Genomic DNA, 20,445 nt, shown 5'->3' with positions numbered 1-20,445 from the left:
TCACTTCCTGAACTGAGGGATGGGCGAGGGGATCTTGATGTCCTGCCCCCTCTCCAACCTCTTCTCACATTCAATTAGGTAGTTTACGCCGTCAACCACTAGTTGTACCAGCTCCACCTGTGAATATATGGTAAATAGTGTCAAAAATCACATGGTCACAGTAGTTACACAAGTCCAGGTTACATTTTAATTAATATCCATGCAAATGATCTACTATGAACCTGACCCACCTAACACAATATGTCACTGAGGTTTGGTTGGTAAATACTTAGTATAATTTAACTCAGCAATTTATCTTTCTTCTGTAAGTTCTTACTTACAATTTATTGCATGTGTAGTTGCATACAGACAGATGGCAAATTTTGTCAGCTTTTAATGAGAGATTTGGCAGTTTTTGATTCATTCACAGTGTACAGTCGACAGTGATTAAATTATGCGTACATAGTGATTTGTTTTGTTGACCTTCAAAGTTGAGTTAAGTAAAATACTAGTAAAAGAAGATCACATGTACTTCTATATTGGACTCTTTTGACCACATAGCAGCTAAGAACCAGTGACCTTTGTTCGTTAACTATTAAAAGCTGTCTTTAAGCTGTTTTAAGCTAAATCCTCTTTGATTCTGTTGTTTGTTGTCCACTAGAATACATGATGCCCATGTCATCACCACCATCCTGGCCAGCACCATCTGTCCTCTGACTGGCTTTAACTACCTACAGTTGCATATAAGGGGGCAGTGGCAAGTTTACACCAGTAGACTTTTGCTCCCTGGGCTTAGCGTTTCAGTTTAGCCTCCTGTCTCCTCTATTGCTACTGGAAGAAACCCCAGGTATAGCCCCAACCTTAAGCATCTATGACCTTTTGTAGTTTGATTGATAGCGCCTGTTGGTACACAGCCTGTGTGGAAGTGCTGGATGAAAGGCTAAGCTCAGGAAACAGAAGTCTTTTAACCTCAAATGGCACATCCCTGCCTGGATTACAGATTAAAGAACAGCAGGGGGTACGGTAACTCACAGCTCACACCTGCTGGGATGTCTGCTCTTCTCTGTCTGACTCTGTCTCTCTCTGCCTGCTGCTCATTTCTACTTTTACTTTAGCTGCTGCCTTTCTCTTCAAGTGTTTACCTCTGATTTTCCCAGACGGTCGAGGTTGGAGATGTCAAAGGTGTCTCCAGTGGCAGCTGTGTCAACACCTCCTGTGCCTCTCTTCTGTAGCCTCAGGTTATCCAGGATCTTTTTGAAGCGAGGGTCCTAGATGATAAACATTGGACACATTCAATCACTTTCAGACATGAGAACTACAGTATGTCTCCTTATGTGTGCAATTGCAGTTGCCAGTGTATTTCCTGCAATACCCTGCTGAGTAGGGGCAGGCGAATATGAACACCAGCCCTGAGGCCAGTGCCAAGGTTAGAAGGGCAGGTGAGGATGTAGCCCAGACGCTCATTCCACATGAACTCCCAACCCCTCTCCTGAATTAGATGCTCCACCTATAAGTTACAAGAAAAGACCATATATATTTTTACTTTTTGGAACACACACATGGATATAAAACACTCCTTAGACAAAAACTAAAATTTTAGCAGCCACTTTCTTGATTTTTGATCTACTTTGTTTTAATAAAGTCTTACAGGCAATGGTTTTGTCTTTTCAATACTTTACTTCGCACTAAGATAAACTGTGTGGATTTCAAGACAAAGACACAGAAACATGAGTACCTGTTTCAGACCTCTGCAGAACCTTTCAAACACTCTCTTCATATTTCCTCCTTTCTCCATGGATATGACTCTTGTGTGGTCCTCCTCATTGATCCAGATCAAGAAATTCTTCTCGTTGTTGTGCCTGAGACAATCAGAAGGGCAGAGTTAAACCCCAATTCAAAGCTGACATTTGACATCCATGTGAATACATTTGCTGATATTATTGTGTCATTGTCAGAAGAGAAGAAAAGGTATTTTTCAGTGGCATTCAGTAGATCAAGTGTTTCCAGTGTCATTCTGTTCATGGGATGTGAAGGCACAGATGAGGGAGTTGGGCTCAGAGCAACAGTACTTTATGAATCTGGAGTTGTGGAGGTAAAGGAAGTAGAGAGGCATGAGAAAAGACATTTTGAATTTGCAGTGGAGAGTAAAATTAGTACAGGCCAGCTGTTTGAAAAGTGTCAAGATGATAATTTTCACTACTTTGGGTCTGGAGGAGCTGCAAGTGCAAGTTTTCGGATACTACCAGTGATCTAGTAAGCACTAAATGTATAGAAAAATCAGCTTGTTTTTTTGTTTTTTCAAGCTTGATTTCAAGCCTTGCTGCAATGCGGGCACAGTGCTTTCTATATAATCTGTTCTTACATAATTTGACTGGAAAACAGTGTAATCTAATTGTACTACATAATCCACTTTTCTCCAATCATGTTGGCCCACATCTAAAAAATTTGTTGTCTTACTTGTGTTTCTACTGATGTCTCAATAAACTAAAAGTCCTACTAGTGATAGCAGAATGTACGCAGAATGCAGTGACTACAGCTTTTGCAGGGTCTCTAAGCTACCAAATCACAAATACTTCTTTTAGACTCATTTTCTCCTACTCTTACCAGATCCCACGAGCATCAGGCCAATCTCTGGCCATCCCAGCTGCCGTGAGCAGAGGTGATACAGGTTTATCAAAAAGGAAGTGCTCCTGATTGGCCAGTGAAAGGACGGAAGAACCAAGGGGGACATTAGATTGTAAAGCTCATCAAAAAAAAGTACAGAAACCAACTTTGACTCTGAGTGTGTGCATCCAAGTGCGTGTGGTTGTGCACTGACATCAATAAGCTGTTGCTGCTCCCTATCAGACATCTCTCCCAGGCTGTAGTAGCGACCAGCCAGGTCTCCCTTCAGGCCGGACAGAGCTGTCACAACCACACGCTCCACTTCACGGCGCTCAGAGCGTGTGCACGCAGGGGGAAGACTCAGTCCACGGATGCTACGACCAGTACGGACACGAGATGACAACACGTAGCGCTCATCAAACATTCCTGAGGTGATCTGAGAAGGAGAAAGTATCAGGTGACCGCATGTAGGAGTGAATTTACGGTTGGAGACCATGTAATACAGAGAGCAAAGGAGTGAAGAGAAATGGGGGTGTAACCTTGGAAGCATCCAGGTCAGTGGGGTGCTTCATTGTGCGAGGATCATAGCCATTGTGTCTGTCCTTGATAACAGGGTCAAAGAGCTCAGCAAACACCTGATTTAAAAAATCAAACACTCAGTTTTCCCCATGTTATGATTAAATATGCAACAACTCACTGTGAACATTAACTCCAACCTCGTAGCTCTCCTCATCTCCAGCTACCATGCCCACAGTCTTGATGAAGGGGTGTCCAGGGTTGTCTACCCCAGTCTGGATGCACTGGTCCAGGGTCCAGTCGTTTGGGGTCACCTTGTCCCTCAATCGTGCATAAATAGTTGGGGTCAGGGCTGTTGCCATGCAGTTGTTGTGCTTCCTCAGGTCAGGGAAATCAGCGCTGTAGAAAGTTATCAACCTCAAACTTAGCATTTGACAACCAAGTTTCACTATCAGTAGAGCTGTTTCATCATTTTTTTCATACAAATCATGCATACCATGCAAAACATTAAAATGTTTTATATGTACCTGGGGGGATAGAGCTTCCTCCTCTCAGCAGCAGCAGTACTGTCACTGAGGAGGTATCCAGATGCCAGTGTGCCAGCCCCTATGCTGGCCAACATCACCGCTGTGTTACGGCCAGACATCACGCGGGTGAAAGAGTTCGCCATGTTTTCGTGATTTGGGTTTTTTTTTTTTTTACCTGGTGAAAGGTCAGAGCACAAAAGGTGATTTTTCATGAAGTTAAAAAATGTGTGATTTATTTATCCAAAAAGGTAAAATCACTTCTGTCTGTCAAGTGATTCCTTTGAATCTGGTTATATCTCATGGAAAAGTACTGCAGTTGAGTTTACCACTAGATACCAAAGTGTGGGTATCTATGCTGAATGTGGTAATAGTTGGTCATTGTCTCACAGTGAGCTCTACAGCCTCATCCTGTCTGAACATCACAGGCAGCTTTCAGAGGAAGCTAATAATTACAAATCAGATTGTTAAACCAGACTGCCCACAGACAGAGAGGAGAGCAGAAAAACAACAATCTGTAACCTTTAAGTGTACCAGAGTTTATTTTACAACTTTGTAACATGACTGTGCATTTCTCTTTAAAAATCTCACAGTGGTGCATGTGTGAATGTGAAAACTGATAATTATTGTAATCCAAGTCTTTACAATGCACCTTTTTTTTTTTGGAATTGCAGTGACAAATAAATATTTGGAGATAGCAGTCCTTGTGGATTTTGTATTTAAAAAAACTACTGATGGCAGTGCAGCACTAAATATATTTTACTTTTTTTCATTTGTTGCTCTGTGGTCATTGTTTGTCATAAAGTTCAACAACTTTAATCAAAATTCATATGTTAAAATGTATTAACACACATCTTTCCGGGTATATACTCAGACAAAACCACTAATTGCATTAAGCTATCAAATACTTAAGTAACAGATATGCCTGCAGCTTGTGTGATGAGATTATTCTAGAAGCAGACACAAGCCCTCTGATTGGTTACCATGGGAGAGCCATGAAACCACATAGCAGCGGTTTGGTTTATAGAAAAGAATAGAAATAGAATGGGACAAAAAACGTGAACATTTCACAATTTTCAGGCCCTAATTGTGAGACTGATACGTTTTGTACTGTGGACAAACTTAGCTATTTCACATTTTGATATGAGACCGGGTTGGTCCTGGACAACACATGATCCTTTCTGACATCCTGGGCTGGTCAGCTGAGCTTACGCAAGACAGAAAGGAAGAAAACGGAGACAGAGAGCGAGTGGTGAAGATGAGATAGAGTGAAAGGAAGTTAGGAGAAAAAAACAGATTCTCTTTAAAAATTAAACTGAAAGAAGGAGTGAAGGGCAGTGTTAAATGGGTTAATGGTCAGGTTAAGGTCAGGGGTTAAAGAGTATGAGGACAATTAAAAGAGAGGGGGATAGGTAGGATCAGAGGGATTCCCATCAGAGACTAGAAGATTAAATGAAGAGGGAAAGTAATGAGGAGAGACACCTGCACCGTTTGACCTTTCATGAAATGGGGAAAACATACTACAAAGTGGTGTTTTTTACTTGGAATGGGTTTTTTGTGAATATAACCCATAACTGTAGTTGAATACATGCACTAAAGCAAGTGGCTGCTGAGGAACAAGTACAAGACATATAAATGGGTGGTATTTGAAAGTCTACATAATAGCTGTAACAGCTTCTACACTGATTGTAGAAACAGGAAGGAAACACAGATAAAGAAAAGACCTGCAAAAGAGAAGAATGAGAAGTTAGCAGGGAGAGACCATCACTCACCTGAGGATAGCTGCAGAGTGGGAGGCAGCAGAGGGCCGGTGTGTGTCCTGCAGCTCAGTCCAGAGAGATTCGATCCACAGGGTGAGAGCAGACTGAGGAACAGAGATGGGATCAGAGAGAGAGATCGAGGGGAGAGAGGGAGAGAGAGAGAGAGAGAGAGAGAGAGAGAGAGAGAGATGGAGCGATGGGGACACTGGCTCAGGATTAGCCTCTCACTGTGCAACAGACAGAAAATCCTCTTTCTACTGTCAGTCAGCATGTCTGCCTACCTCTTCACACATGCACTCACACACACACACACACATACACATACACACACTCACACTCACACACACACACACACACACACACGCCTGTGGGTTTATGAGTATTACAGAGACTTTTCCCCAGACCAGTTTTTTGCTGTATTAGAGCAGAGCCAGCAGTGGCTGGCGTGCATACACAGTGCAGGCCAAATGCATGATATATTATAATAAAAAAGTACTTGAGGTTAGATTTTTATAAGACTCACATAGATTCACATCACATCACATAGTGATGTTTCCCTAAATTTAAGTCCAATGTCCAATGGAATGTGTCAAAATTTCCAAGAAATAAAAGTGATTCTGGTGAAATTGCTCAGCTTGTAAGAGGCCTTCTCTTTGGTTTTTAAATCTTGGGTTCAATCCTCGAGCGCTAGAGTATTGAAGTCCAACACCAAAAGTAAACACTCAACTGCTCTAACAAACATTAGTCAAGTGTCTTTTAACAACTAGCACTAACACTTCAGATGGAAGTTAGACCCTAATTGTATCACCTTTGTGACTTTCACTTGATTTTATTACAACGTCCTTTAAACATGATTTCATTGGTTCAAATGGCAGTTTTCAGAAGCGGAACAGAAAATGACCCATTACTTCTGTCTGAGGAATCACAGACCCCAGCTGCACACAATGGTTAAAGCTTGCCTCCCTTTAAAAATTTGTTTTGTATTATTGTTTTCTGAACAATATGCAAAAGAACAGTGTATGCGAAAAGTTTGACACTAGAAGGCTGTGAATAAAGTCTCTCTGTGCTCACCTTAAATCTGAGTTTAACGTGTATATACAAGCATGATTTGTGAACTAGTTTGTGAGCCAGTCATAGGCCAGTACATAGCTTACACAGCTGTGATGTGGTAACTTGAAACCTCCAGTGCACAAACACTGAGGAAGTGACTTTTCAGTGTCTCTTTCTGGTTAAACTTTTATAATAAAATATATTTGCAAAGTCAAAATTCTAGTTGTTTAATGGGTTAGAAGAACTAGAATTAAAAATTGTAAACCATGTAATTGAACGTTCTTGTGGACAATCTGTATCAGGCACAAATTATGATTCCAAGCACAGAATTTTGATGTCTTAAAGTATGCCAGGAGGGGATCTTTAAATGCACTGGATTTCATGTGGTCTCTATGTTGGTGACAGTGATCGATATCTTTCTGTATCTGTGATTTGTTCATGAGGTCTGCTGTGTGACTACATGTCTACATTAGAGTTTTATAAAATCAGAAGAAAAGAAAAGCACAGAGCAATGAAAATGAAAATGTAAGTTGCTATTACTAGAAATAAAAAAATAAAAATGGGGTTATTTTAGTATTGTGGCTCAAAAGGAAGGAACTTAAAAACATGCATGACTCTATTCATTGTTTGTTCATCAGTTGTAAAACAAAGTACAAGTTACTGTATATTAAACATGCTAATAGGCCCATTCAGACTGATCAAAATGTGGGTCAATGTCACCTTATCTGTCAACAGGATCATTAGTCCTTCTCAAAATATATGCACTTCCTCAAAATGTTCCAGTAATCCACATATGTTTTGATTGTAAATCGTATCACTTGGTGTAAAGTTCAGTTTCATTAATGACTTGAAGAGCAGGGAGCGAGTGTAGCCTAATGCTTATACTGTGAAGAAACATTTTATTACAGCTTTTTAGACTCTGTATTTATATTTATCTATACATTGTGCCTCTCAGTTCAGATACCCTCTCCTTTTTTTCAGCATTTCAAGTCCAGTATTACTAAGCTTCAGTTTTTGGCTGGAAGGGGCTGAAATGTCACACTCAAGAGTGTTTTGATAAACTTCAGCTAACTGCCGTCCATCTGTCCCCCAGAAACAGGAGTCGTGTTGGTTAATCTGCTACAAAAACCCCTACTGGGAGACAAATACAACCCACAACTGCCAGCCTCCAGTTGGTTTATCTGTGCTGAAAACTGTCAACAGATCCCACAGTAAAAACTTGGCTCATCTCCTAGACAACATTTTGAGCGATGACTTTATCACCTCACAAGCACTTGCTCAACTTGTCTGGACTTTACACCACACCATTTTTCTCTCTCACTCCCTCTGTCTTTGTCTGGTTAATTCCTCTCACTGTAGACACCAAAAGCGGATTCAGCAGTGTTCCTTCCTCATGGTTAAACCTCACTTTGATACGCCAGAGATTGCTGGAGCCCTACATCATGTTGAGAAATTAACATGGGAATTAAAATGAAGGGCAGCTGTTGCCAGACGAAGCAGAAGTGGAAGAAATTTAATATCGCTGAAATTATTGCACAGTGCAAACACATAAGGCATGTTGAATTTATTTCCCCTGCACCTACAAGTGAAAAATGCAAACAAATAAATAAACACAGAAATACATAAAAATAATATTACAATACAAACATAGCATCCAATCTTCCCTAACCTGTGTGTAAAACAGACGCTCAGAATTATAGGCGCTGTGCAAAGGACAAGTTTTCCCAAAAGCAAAGCCTGAAAACATTTCACCTAATAAATCTGGAACAAGGTTATTGTTTTATGAGGGAAGTTTTCCGTTTTCACTGAGGCCTGCATAACTTCCAACACTGCTACTGCATGACAACAGACCGTTTTGCAGGTGACAAAGCCTAAGGATTAGGACCGACACCAAGTACACCAAGAGACAAACGTTCCAGATCTGACGGACAAAATATTGGTCTTATGCCTTTTAACAGAGCCTCCTGACAGCTACAGAGAGAATATTAATATAGAGAAGCAGAAGGATAAGGTACAGGGAACGTCCAGTCAGACATGCACAACATGCAGCTGTTGTGTGCATGCAGGACAACTATGTTCATCATATCAGCAATACAGAAAACAGATTCTGATTATTCAAATGCTACATTTTTTTTTAAATCTTCAAAAGACATCTTTTTTTAAAATAAAGTTAAACAGATTTCTTGCAATACAAGAGCCTGGGATGCAAAACTAGAATTCAACATATAATCAAGAAAGACAAAAAAAAGGAAAAAAGAAAAAGCTAAAACAATAAAATGATTATTCACAGCATAACAATTCAAAGTATTCCTTCATCAATCATGTGATATGTGTGGAGTCACTATGTACAAATATAAATACAGTATTTGATGAAATAAATAGCATGGTAAATAACGATCATACTGTCACTCAAGCAAAGCTACATCTCAGAGAGTGCAAAACTGTCCCAATCTACATCCAAGAGTTACACACTGGGACCTGACTACACGCCAGTATCAGACAATTTGTAAAAGCCAAAAAAATCAAACTGCACACAAACACTGCAAAAGCTTTGGGTCAGTAAAGGTTATAACAATGTTCAAACACTAGAGGGAGATATTTGCTGACGATCAGATGCTGCAATGACTTTACCGTGTTTACACTAACATGCTACTGTTAAGTCCACATGACCTATTTTCTGAAAAAAAGAAGTTGAACGAGTGATTTATATAAAACTTTATGCTTGTAAATTGGCAGTTGTGGGGAAATTGACCTACACTAGTGGAAGGCACTGATAAAGTTTTTAATTTTGTATCATTCATGTGGACATGAGCTCCCCATTGTTCAGGGAAGTCTTCAGGGAAAGGCCGACTAAAGATAAATACAGAATTGTTTCATCAATGAACAAATCAGCCACTTTGGCAAAATATATCAAATTTTCCATTTTAAATTATATGTTTCATTTTAGTGTCTCTCTACATTATCTTTGAAGGCTTAAAGGCATTTTGCCATACCCATCCCACTGAGGGTGCATAGTGGCTTAGAGAGTCACTCTGGTGAGAGTGAAGCATGCTAAGCTGAGGGTCAGGGGTCAGGTTGAAGGCCATTTACACAGATATATCCCAAGCTGAAATCATGCAAGTTTTATGCAGTGACCATCATGACAGAAAGCATTTTTGGGGCTCTTGCTCCAGGACATGGCACGGAAATGCACAGGCAACAGAACACAGAACAACAGCACAGAGACACAATCTCAGACATCTCTCTGTCACACTATCTGTATATGCTACATCTCTGTTATATCCACTGTATTTCATTTACTCCATGATCCCAGCCTTCCCTGCACTCTCAGGCTGTCTGAGGATGTGTGATGTTTTGTGCACCACACTCTCCACTGAGGAATGATGAGCACACACAGCGATATGTCATTTTCTCTTAAAACCCTCATGCAATGCAGCTCATTTTCCTTGAAGACAATCAGCCCAACACCTTAGAAAATCTCAGCCTGTCCACTTCTCATGCTCCCTCAGTCGCTTGTAAAACTCTGAAGCTTGTTCGACTGTTCTCATACTACTCTCAAGATATCTCTCCCATCAGTCTCTTATTTCCATTTCCATGTCGCTTTCAAAACTTCCTGATTTCCTCTTGATTGATGAGATTATGTGGGCATGTTACCCTTGGGGGTCCAGGTTTGGCAGGCTCCCACTGGCCACAAGCGGCTGTAACTCAGGCAGGAAGCCTGGGCTCAATCTTCAGCGAAAGATCATAGAGTGTGTCTTCATCCATGATCAGAGTCTTATCCAGAAGGTACTGGGTCACCTGTAGATAAAACATAAACGTTTCAGACCAGCAAGCAGCTTATTTTCAACTAAAGAGTGACATGTGTAACATTTTTAGCAAGTAGACAACTTTAAAAGGCTCAATAGGGTATAAAACAAAATGACTTCAAAGGTGAGTCACTTACCAAATATGGTGTTTAATACAAACAGAATTTAGATCTCAGTCTTCTCCATCTAAACAGCTCTCCACACTTTTCAGAAATGTCTTACAGATTTACATTTCCAAAAGACAACCATATCTCAAAGGGATTTTCAATAATCCTTTCACAACAGCAGCTGAGACCAGCACTTCCATAAAAAGTCTGTTGTAAACCTTGTATTTTGATCCTTTGTTTGTGTTTTACAATGCACTTGTTAACTGTGTTTTTTTTGTCAAAAGCTGTACAAGTAAAATTTATTATTTATAATTCTTTAAATGTACCATATATTCAGTGATATTTGGTGCTGATTTTGTGATGCTCTTGAGAAAATAAAAGGAAAAAATACCTTGGGCTGATGTTCTATTCTGTAAGGAGTCTGCTGGAACTGTCGGATCTCTCTGATGATATGGGATATCTAAAGAAAATGGTGACGATTAAAGTACAGAGTACATTTACAGATGTTTTGCATCCCCCTTTGGCATTTTTATGCATATATGTGCCTACCATCCTCATTTTAGAGAAGTTAACAAGGCCTTCCTCAGTAAAATTGGGCGTTCCCTCCTCAATAAAGGCCAGGTCTGTTAGATACATTCCCAGGTATGGCACACATGGAGGGTTGCAGCTGTAGGAAGACAGTGTGAAGTGTGAAGGGTTATGTGCATAACAAATCATCTTAAAATCAATAAAAGCACATTTTCTTTACTTTATTTAAAAACATGCAAAAACTCACTTTTTCAGGGTTTCCCTCAGATTTTTAAACCTTCCCTCAGAGGACACAGTCTTCTGCAGTTTGTCCATCAAGGCCTTAGTCTGGGAAAGACCACAAATGTACATTTAAAAGATCATTACGAACAACATTTGGAGAATCTATATGGTTGCATTAACCCAAGATCCACTTACCCTTAATAAAAGATGACAATGATAAAATGGCAAAATCAAATTTACTTCAGTCCTGAAGAGGGAGAATGGCTTGGTGGAGAGACAGACTGTCTGGTGATTGGATGATTATGGCTTTAATTGATTTAATGTTCATCAGAATTAAGCGGGAAGCAGATACTAAATGCATTTCTGTATTGTCTTTTCTCTGAACTCTGTAATGACGTTCTAGCCGGAGACATTCATTAACAGACATTACAAGGACAATAGAACTTCCTTCTAATCCTCTATGCGAAGGAAAACTTCATATAAACTTGTTTTTGAGTATAATACTTAGTGATAACTTGTGTTGTGCTTTTTACACATGTATTATAGTTTTTATGCACAGAGAGGCTTGATAGAGAATTATTCCACCTGTTTGCTAACTTTAGCCCAGGTCTTCTTCAAACGGTAGATGGCACTGCGATTGAGTGCAGATGTGATCTCCAGTACTCCGTTGTAGTTGTTGAGACAGCGGCAGATGTCAGCCACAGCAACCCACTTCTCTATGGAGCTGGCCCTCGAGCCCACATCAGTATGGGTCATAATCTGTGATGCCACCAGGTTACTCATCTTCAAAAGGAAAAGAGGAGAGAGCATAAAAAGACAAGCACTGGATACTGACAATGGAGTCAGAAGCCAAAATGTGCTGAAAGACACTGAAAGAGCTTACATCATTGAAGTGTTGGCTAGTTTTCATGATGTAGGGCGTCCTTTCTGTCTTATCAACCTTCATCCAGCCCTGGCCCAGGAACTCTCTAAAAGAGGGAGGACAGAGACATTTGATAAGTCCAAATGAGATCAAACTACTATGGCAGCCAACTGGTCTCACAATAAGCAGAATCCATAAAAGTGATTTGGTTTTGTTTGGCCTGATGCAGAGCACAGTGTGAGAGTATCATGAGAGGACTGACTCATAAGGAATGCTCCTGAAGACAATGTGATCCAGCAGAGTGATCTGTTCAGCCAGCTCCATCGCTGAGAGAGACTCGAAACACTCTGCCTTCGGACAGTCCGCCTAAACACACACACGGACATGCACCCCCCCACACACACAAAAACACACACACACACATACAGAGACAAAGTCATAAACAAATACTCGCACCATAACACAAACACAAATAACAAGGAGATATAAATATCTAATAAAGAGACTGGACATGATGAATATATTTTGTGACATTTGACAGTTGCCTGGAGACGGTCACAGTCAGGAGAGGACATTGTCTACTGACAGAGGGTCTTCACATCTTACAAGGGCTCTGCGTGTCTGTTTGTGATTCCCAATAACTATTAAGTTGAGACCGTTAAGAAGGGGCGCATGTGACTCCTGATTGTTTTCATTCTAGTAGCTGGTAAAGGGGGGTAACCAGGAAAATCAGTATTTGGGGGAGGTGTGAATTTATGTCTAAATACATTAGGGAGGTTAGTTTCATAAAACCTGGTAATCCCATAGAGAATCACATAAATATTCAAATTCAAATTAAATGCTGTATCAGCCAAAGATTCTGCAATAACAAGACTTTTTTGTTATGCAGTAAAAGGTATAATATTTTGCTTAATTGATCCAACAGAATAATTAGTAGCTAATCATAAAATCATAACAAGATGTATTCAGTGGCTCACTAAAAAGTTATTAGAAGACATTATGTGCTGCAATTTTCTCACCATCTGTAAGATGTCCTCTATTCTCAGCTGGGCATCATCCTGTTCATCTTGAGAAAGGGCACTAAGAGACAAAGTAGAATAGAAGAGAATAGAATAAACTTTCATGATATGTTAACAATTAATGCAAGACAATTTGCTGACAGAAGCTATTCAGCTTTCAAGTGTTATATTCCTTCATGTGCTTCATGTTAGTGAATGTACATATTTCTGTGTGTACTTGTGTGTGAGCTGTACCTCAGTATGTTGGCAGTAGCTTTCCTTTCCTGAGGCAGAAGGTCTGGATCTCTAAGAACCTCCTCCAGGAGACAGATCACTGACATCTTCAGCTCCCCATTCATCTCAAAGTCCTAAACACAAACACAAATGAACTTCTATACATGTGATAACAAAGTTAGAGGAAAGAAGTGAACAAAATCCTTTACTGTTTCCTTTTAGATTGTGATACTGATTATTAGTAACGTGAGATTAGATTTTTTGTTAAGATTTATTTCATACCATTATTTTACTGATGCTTATTGGGATATTTTACATAATTTGATTGATGGTACTTATATACATATTATAGTTTAACCGATCCTTTTGTTTTTAGATGAGGAACTACATAACTCTATGTGCCTTGCCTGAAATTTGCTTGAAATTGTTTTGGCACACTGACACGCCACAATACAGTCAAGTGGGTGTATCACGTTTACTTTCAGAGTTCTGTTGTCCAGCTGCTGCGGTGATCATTAAAGTAGACCACACTGTCTCCATGTTTTTACAGGGCTTACCCACAACCCAAAAGCAGCTGTGATTAGGTTACTATGGAGTTAACAGTAAACGTAACCAGTGTTGTGGATAAAATAACCCGATGGGAATGTCTGTTTTGAGTTAATCCATCAAATTGAATACCGGATAAATTAAGGAACCAAGGTATCACATTAACACAAAAAGCATATAAAAATTCAATACTGCTATAAAACTCTCCTGGTCTTTGATTTGCAACATTTTCCTAATGGCCTAATACTCTCATGTTATTATTATTAGAGGGACAACTACCACAGTATAAAACCCTATGGCAAAAACTATGATGGTTGACAGTTTATATAGCATCACTGTAAATGCCATCTTATCATATCATATACCATGGTATTGCAAACAGTGCTAAACTACAGGTGATTCGAGTCCTTATTCTGTTCTCTCCATTAATTATTCTCTCTAGTCCCCCCTCCGACCAATCATCAGTCACTGCTGCATAATCCATCATGTCTTCCAACTGTTCATTCCTCTTCCCAAACTTCCTCATTCCCTCCAGTCTTTACAGGTTATTTTTTCCTCTTATCCCTTTCCTTCCTCCTGTTCAAAGGTCGGTTTTAACAAGCTCTTTGTTCTCTGGCATCCAAAAGAAAAATGCGAGTGGGTGTATATGCGTGTGTTTGTGCTTGCCTGTGTTAATAAGCTGGCCTGTCATCGCAGCATTTTGTATTATTGAAGAAAAATACATAAAACAGATCGATGCAGTTAGACTGGAAGGACCTCTATGCAGGGAGTCAGGCAATTACCTTGATATTCAATTCATTAGAGGCTACACTGGCTGTTTAGCAGAAGAGTAGGTAGGTGGACTGAGGCGGGTTGAGCTGGTTGACCAATTGACACAGCAACAATTTGCGGCGTGTGTGTTTGCGTGCATGAGGCTGTTTACATGCTCAAGTGTGAGCAATGAAGCAGAGAGGGAACGTATCAGACACCTGCTTTAATGAGACCACAGACTTGATCACCCCAACAAAAACACCACACACACACACACGCATGCATGCACGCACGCACACACACGCGCGCAGAAAGTGGTGGGTGGATACAGACCTGTGAGTGTTTGGACACCCAGTGCCGCAGCACGTTGAGAACTCTGTTAGTCGCAGCTCGGCGGATGATGAACTCTTTATCACAAGTTCTTTCAGAGTTAGTAAACACTGCAAAGAGGGATGAAAATGAGAGCCAGAGAGAATATGTTATTACTGTGGGATAGTTTAAATTCTTCACTGATGATCTGGGGCTTTATTGTATTTACCAGCAAAAGCAAGCTCCATCAAAAGCAATTAAATTATTTATATAAAACTAACAGCCTCCCAATGGAGAAATGCTTCATTAAAAGTGTTTTGAACTTTCAAAGAAACAGTAAGTACTTACTTCAAAATATATAATTGAATTCTAACTATGAACATTAAGTATTCTGAAAATTGTTTCCTTTTTAATATATTGAGACATCATGTAAACAGTGTGGATAATCTGGACCTCAATCTGGGTCAATTAACCCAGACTGAGGTCCATTGATAATCCACAGATAAACCATTTTCATATGTACTAGTTCTTTTATTAAAAAAATAATAATTCAAATGAAAACCGTTCACACAAAAGTGCAGTGTATGGATTATCCAGAGAAAGCAGGGCACTATTTCTATAAAGAGACCTTGCTGGTGAATTTTTTATTTCATCTCTATTTTATTGGGGCAGTGGAGGAAATCTCAGAGACCTCAAATCTGGACAAATAAAAACAAAACTATCTGCTTGAATAAACATAATAATGACTGAGATTCAATTAACTTTGTGTGATTTGGTTTTATTAATTTAAACATTTTTATAGTTTCAAGGTTTTAATTGGTCCATATGATGGTACATCCACTAGTTAACCTCATATACAAACTACCTAAACCAGAGCAGTTTTTTAAATAAAGCTGAGTAAAAGTACATGTCCTTTTGATACTTGTATCAGTTTTCAGGCCCGTAGCCTATAAATTTTACTGCCGTAGGTAAATGATGTTAGATAGAAAACATTATGCCTGCTGCAGAAACAAATCAATTCCTGCAACTTCCCTCACAAACTGTAATACCTTGTTTTGATAAGCTTGGTCTATGTTATTATTTCAGTGCTCAGACTACAATAAAATATTATTCACTTTGAACAACACCCGTTCTTTCAAATTTTACCATACGTTTGATCATTGTGTGTGTGTGTGTGTGTGTATGTACCTGGTGGTGTACCATGTCCTGCTGCGGCTGTGGCGATTGCAAACGCAGAGGCAGGAGAGACTGAGCAGCGTGAGTTCTCCCCTGACTGGACTGCAAACACACAAACACATGATTATCATCAAGACCAAAAACACTGTTAGAATTTTACCACTGTTATCATTCAGGTGAGGAACCACAAGTGAATAAATATTAACTTACATTTCAATCATATTTTTTTTTAACCTAAATGTCAAATTGACAATACTTTTTTTTTATAGCAACCACTAATGTACTAATGTTTGTGATTGTCTAGAATATAATTTACAAAAATTACAGATGCAAGATGAAGATCTGAAAATTTACCTATTCATCATAAATAATCTTAATCATCACTTATGAAATTCCCAATTATCAACATTGTCATTCTTGTTACAGGCACAGTGCAGACCATAAATATACTTGTGATCATAGGAAATATTTCCGGCAACCACACAGGAGTCCTAATTGTGACCAAAACAGTTGTCACTGTTAATATCGCCTCTGAGATTGTCATCATCAACACAGTCATCATCATCCTAACTAATTCTGCCACAGTGCTTGTTGCCTCTGCAGTTGTCCTACATACAGGATAGACTCTCTTTAATGTCATCCAGGCTGTCTCATTAACTGGGCACACCTCAAGGAAAACTACCCCGAAACATTTACAGCTATACACACACACACACACAAACTCCTACAAACACACAGGGCCCCTTTATACCCTGGTCTGGAGTTTTGTATTATGCCGCTGTACCAAAGACGTCAGCCTCCAGGGTCAGGGATCTTTGCTTGGCTCTGTGACTCTGCAGAGTAGCCTGTCAGTGGGCAGAGCACTGCCCACTGCAAAGGCCTCTGGCTATGGCATTGTGGTCTAGTAATGAGTCATAAACCACAATATTACACACACACACACACACGCACACACACACGCACACACACACACACACAAACACACACGCGCGCGCAGTCTTACCTCCAGGCTGTCTGTAGCGGAGGTGTCGAGGGGTGGAAGGGGAGCGACAAGGAGACATGTCTCCTGCCTCACTGCTCTGAGGAGACTCTGGGAGGATTTTCTCTAGTGACACTGACTCCAGCACAGCTAGATGGGAGGAGAGGAAGACAAGGACAACTATAATGATGATGATGATGATGGTTATGGTCAATACTGTTGCTGTTCTACTATAATGGAGAACTTTATTATACTTAAGTTCACCCCTAAGTAGGGATCACTCAGTACAGCTAGAGGTTAATCTCAAGACTTTTATTTTCTCCCAGCACATTTTCTGGGTGTGCACATCTGCATGTGTGTGTGTGCGTACATGTACACACACGTAGATCACATAACATGCTTGTTTTTGATATTTGATTCATTCAGCAAATGTCCAATCTGAATTCTTTTAATTTATTTAAATGCAAACACATATTTTGCCTTTAGACGTGCACTCCAACACAAACACAGAAACACAGTGACCAGAAAAGACCCAATAATTCAAGTGTGTCTTGGCGTATTAGAAAGTATTACAGCTGAACCTGAATTACTCTGTGGCTGAACATACAGTACGAATGGGTGACAAATTAAAGGAAAAATCGACAGAAAGCATGGGCCAACACAAACCTCCAGAGCAGCGTCAGTGGGTTTGCTTTGGAAATAAATATATACAGCATGTTTCATTGAAACAAATCTCACTTGGATATAACTTGAAAGACAGAGAGAGAGAGACTGACAAAATTCAAACTATGAGAGGTTTGTTGAGAGGTTTCACCTGATGACTCCTCAACATAGGCTCAGAATGTCACACTGGCAATTAGTCGGTGAAAGCGAAAGGCCAAGAGGAAGGACAAAATCAATACACAGATAGGAAGATATGCAAATAGCTGTATGTACACAGATGCATATCAACCCATACTGCAAATGACTGATAAAGAGCAAATTGATGGAACAGTATGCAGAGAAAGTGAAGGTGGCTTGATGGGACGGTGCTAATGGGTCTTTGTCTAGTGAGCGGTTAGCAGTTGTCACACATGTACACACACACATTTTGTATGTGTGTGTGCACATGCTAATGAGGGTCTAACTGCAGCTTGTCCTTGCTGTGCTGCTTGAGGTGCCCTGACAATCACTCTCCAGTCTGAGATGGCTGTTTGACACCACTATTAGAAGATCTGAGCATGTGTGTTGGGAAGTCAGCTTAGCTGTCTCAAGCACACAAATGCAAGGAGATAATGATGTCCCACCAGGCGCCTGCTCTGCTCTTACAGGGAACACTTCACACTGTATCATTTGATGAGTGACCTCCAGCTCTTCATATGCATTTCAGTAGGCCAATAAGGCTCTATACATGGATGTTCAGTCATAGAGAATATATAGTTTGAAAGGCTAGACTTACAGAGCAAACTACACACACTATCAAGTTGCACATGGCAAGAGGCTACGCACAGTACAGGAGCACAGTGGAAGAATTTAATAATCTGCCAGTGGTTCACAATTCTCCAAAGGGCTGTTATCACCCTCTGAAATATTTACAGTCATTAAAATTTAGTTTAGTTTAACCCCGTTATCCGCTAAACTTAGAATTAAGTTTTTCTCTCTGTTGTTTCATGGGGGTAAAAAGATGAATCGTGTTTTCACAATATTTTTAGATGCAATTCACCAGTAAAACACCCAAAAAGTTATTTATGTGAGACTGACAAAATCTGTGACATCACTAAAATCTCTGATCAGATCATTTCTAATTTAAATAAAAATTTAGTATTTTTATGTTACGGTTCATGTGTGGCTGCGTGTGCTTATACATTTAAAATCTGAGGACTTTGGCTTTTTTGACAAATGAACAAAATGGTTTTGTACAAAAATGTGTTAATATTTCAGCACTACATATTTTAAACAAAACACAGCTCTAGTGTTTTGTAGAGTTTAAAAGTTTTTGCATTGTATTGGACACTTTATATACCTCTGCGGATGCTCCGTCGCAGTTTCCCACAGAAAGGGTCGATCCTGGGCACCTCCTCTCCCTCTCCAAACGGGCTGGGACTTTGATCCGGGGAAGAAGGAATGGGAGGAACTTGGTCTTGTGGTGGCTTGGAGTTGTTAGGTGGAGGAGAGGTGGAGGAGGGAGGTGGAGGAGGAGAAGAGGTGGTTGGAGTCGGTGTCTGAGGCGTTGGAGTCTGAGGGGTGTGGGCAGATGTGGGACTACTGGCGGCAGACTGGGAAGTGTTGTGGTTGACACTGGAGTTTGACAGAGGACTGGTCAGGTCGAGGCCTCCAACCCTGGCAGTGATGGGGGAGTGGAGAGAAAGCTTTCGTGTTCGGACAGGGGAGGAGGTGCGGGATGGGATGGACAGAGGAGGAGGAGAGGAGAACTTGCGGCAGAGACGAGGAGACTTGTCGTTTATGTGCTCACCACCTCTGTTATTCTGATTGGTGGCAAAGAACAGCTCCAAGGACCTGAAAGCGGGAAAAAGCAATATGTTAGCAAACTAATAGGATATTAAAAAAGCAATAAGGAGAGAGTTCAGGGAAATTGAGAAAAGAATGAAAAGGAAACATGATTGCAGCAGCTCACAACAAGACCTTGCTAGTCTCTATTTCCCAAACTGTAAAAGGTTTATTAGTAAATAGACTTTTTCAAATAGTTTTCCTGTCTTAGAGATGTGTTTTAGGATAAAAATGGAATGACACTGTGTGTGTTCAGAATTCATAAACAAGAGAAAAGTAGTAAACAGTGTCTCTGGAAAAAGAGAGAGAAGTTTTACAGAGTGTGACGTGAGTTAGGTGCATTTAATATTCAGTTTGGGACATTTAGTTAGAGCAGCTGGGCAGAGTGACGTATAATGAGTGGGCACATACAGGGAGGTCAGAAAGTGTTTGAACTCCAGCACAATAGGTTGAAAATAAAACAATGCATTTAAGATTTCAGTGCTGACTCTTACATCCACATCATCATTTAATGGACAGAAAGTTGCTGCTCTAATCATTACCTTTATCATTTCAAGGAAGGAAATTACTTTTTATTTTGCTTGCACTGTGAAAGGGATGGCTCATAGTGATATGATGACTATACAGTTCCCTTAGCTGCATCTATCTGACCTTTAAACATCTATCAGGCAGCTGTCTTGGTTTCGTGGCCTAGACCATGGCTCACTCTCACGACCCTCATCAGAGCTAGTTCCAGGCAGCTGTTTTCAAGGAAAAAAATCAGACGAATCCACTGTACTACCTGGCCAGAACCAAATGTCAGATAGACACAGTTAGCGACTAGTTGGTGAACATAGGGTAGCATTTAGCTGCTAAAGAGTCAGGTATTTCCCTCAGTTGATGGTGACCAAGACAGAACAACAGAGCAGAGAGAGAGATATTAGACAAGTGATTAACATGACTCAAATCAGTGCTAATGTTGCTCTGTGTTTATTGGATGTATAAAAAGGAATTATTTACCATTTCAGC

General features: G+C 40.1%; 2 protein-coding genes across 4 annotated transcripts in view; both read right to left on the bottom strand.

Moving 5' to 3' along the window:
* On the bottom strand, positions 1-3,769 carry LOC121184413 (creatine kinase U-type, mitochondrial-like). Its single transcript, XM_041042053.1, has 9 exons — positions 3,627-3,769; positions 3,300-3,498; positions 3,123-3,218; positions 2,798-3,019; positions 2,584-2,669; positions 1,715-1,838; positions 1,352-1,486; positions 1,122-1,247; positions 1-117 (listed from the first exon to the last, which is right to left on the bottom strand). Exons 1-9 carry the CDS (start codon positions 3,767-3,769, stop codon positions 1-3), a joined length of 1,248 nt encoding a protein of 415 aa, XP_040897987.1.
* Positions 3,770-7,996: 4,227 nt separating this feature from the next.
* The window catches only part of rasgrf2b (Ras protein-specific guanine nucleotide-releasing factor 2b), a 36,993-nt gene continuing 24,544 nt past the window's right edge, over positions 7,997-20,445 (bottom strand). For 2 of the 3 annotated variants that reach the window (XM_041042206.1, XM_041042207.1), the window contains 13 exons: positions 18,953-19,446; positions 16,975-17,100; positions 15,984-16,073; positions 14,820-14,926; positions 13,212-13,324; positions 12,978-13,038; positions 12,221-12,324; positions 11,980-12,064; positions 11,682-11,879; positions 11,122-11,201; positions 10,896-11,013; positions 10,738-10,806; positions 7,997-10,231 (listed from right to left, as the gene is read on the bottom strand). In XM_041042206.1, coding sequence (XP_040898140.1) covers positions 10,139-10,231; positions 10,738-10,806; positions 10,896-11,013; positions 11,122-11,201; positions 11,682-11,879; positions 11,980-12,064; positions 12,221-12,324; positions 12,978-13,038; positions 13,212-13,324; positions 14,820-14,926; positions 15,984-16,073; positions 16,975-17,100; positions 18,953-19,446 — 1,738 coding nt within the window. In that variant the 3' untranslated portion in view covers positions 7,997-10,138. Of the gene's footprint in view, positions 10,232-10,737; positions 10,807-10,895; positions 11,014-11,121; positions 11,202-11,681; positions 11,880-11,979; positions 12,065-12,220; positions 12,325-12,977; positions 13,039-13,211; positions 13,325-14,819; positions 14,927-15,983; positions 16,074-16,960; positions 17,101-18,952; positions 19,447-20,445 lie in introns of all 3 variants that reach the window. The other variant, XM_041042209.1, reaches the window with a different exon arrangement.

The sequence above is a fragment of the Toxotes jaculatrix genome, chromosome 7 (assembly GCF_017976425.1).
Source record: "Toxotes jaculatrix isolate fToxJac2 chromosome 7, fToxJac2.pri, whole genome shotgun sequence".
Taxonomy (NCBI): Eukaryota; Metazoa; Chordata; class Actinopteri; family Toxotidae; genus Toxotes; species Toxotes jaculatrix.
This window is presented reverse-complemented; position numbering and strand designations above follow the sequence as displayed.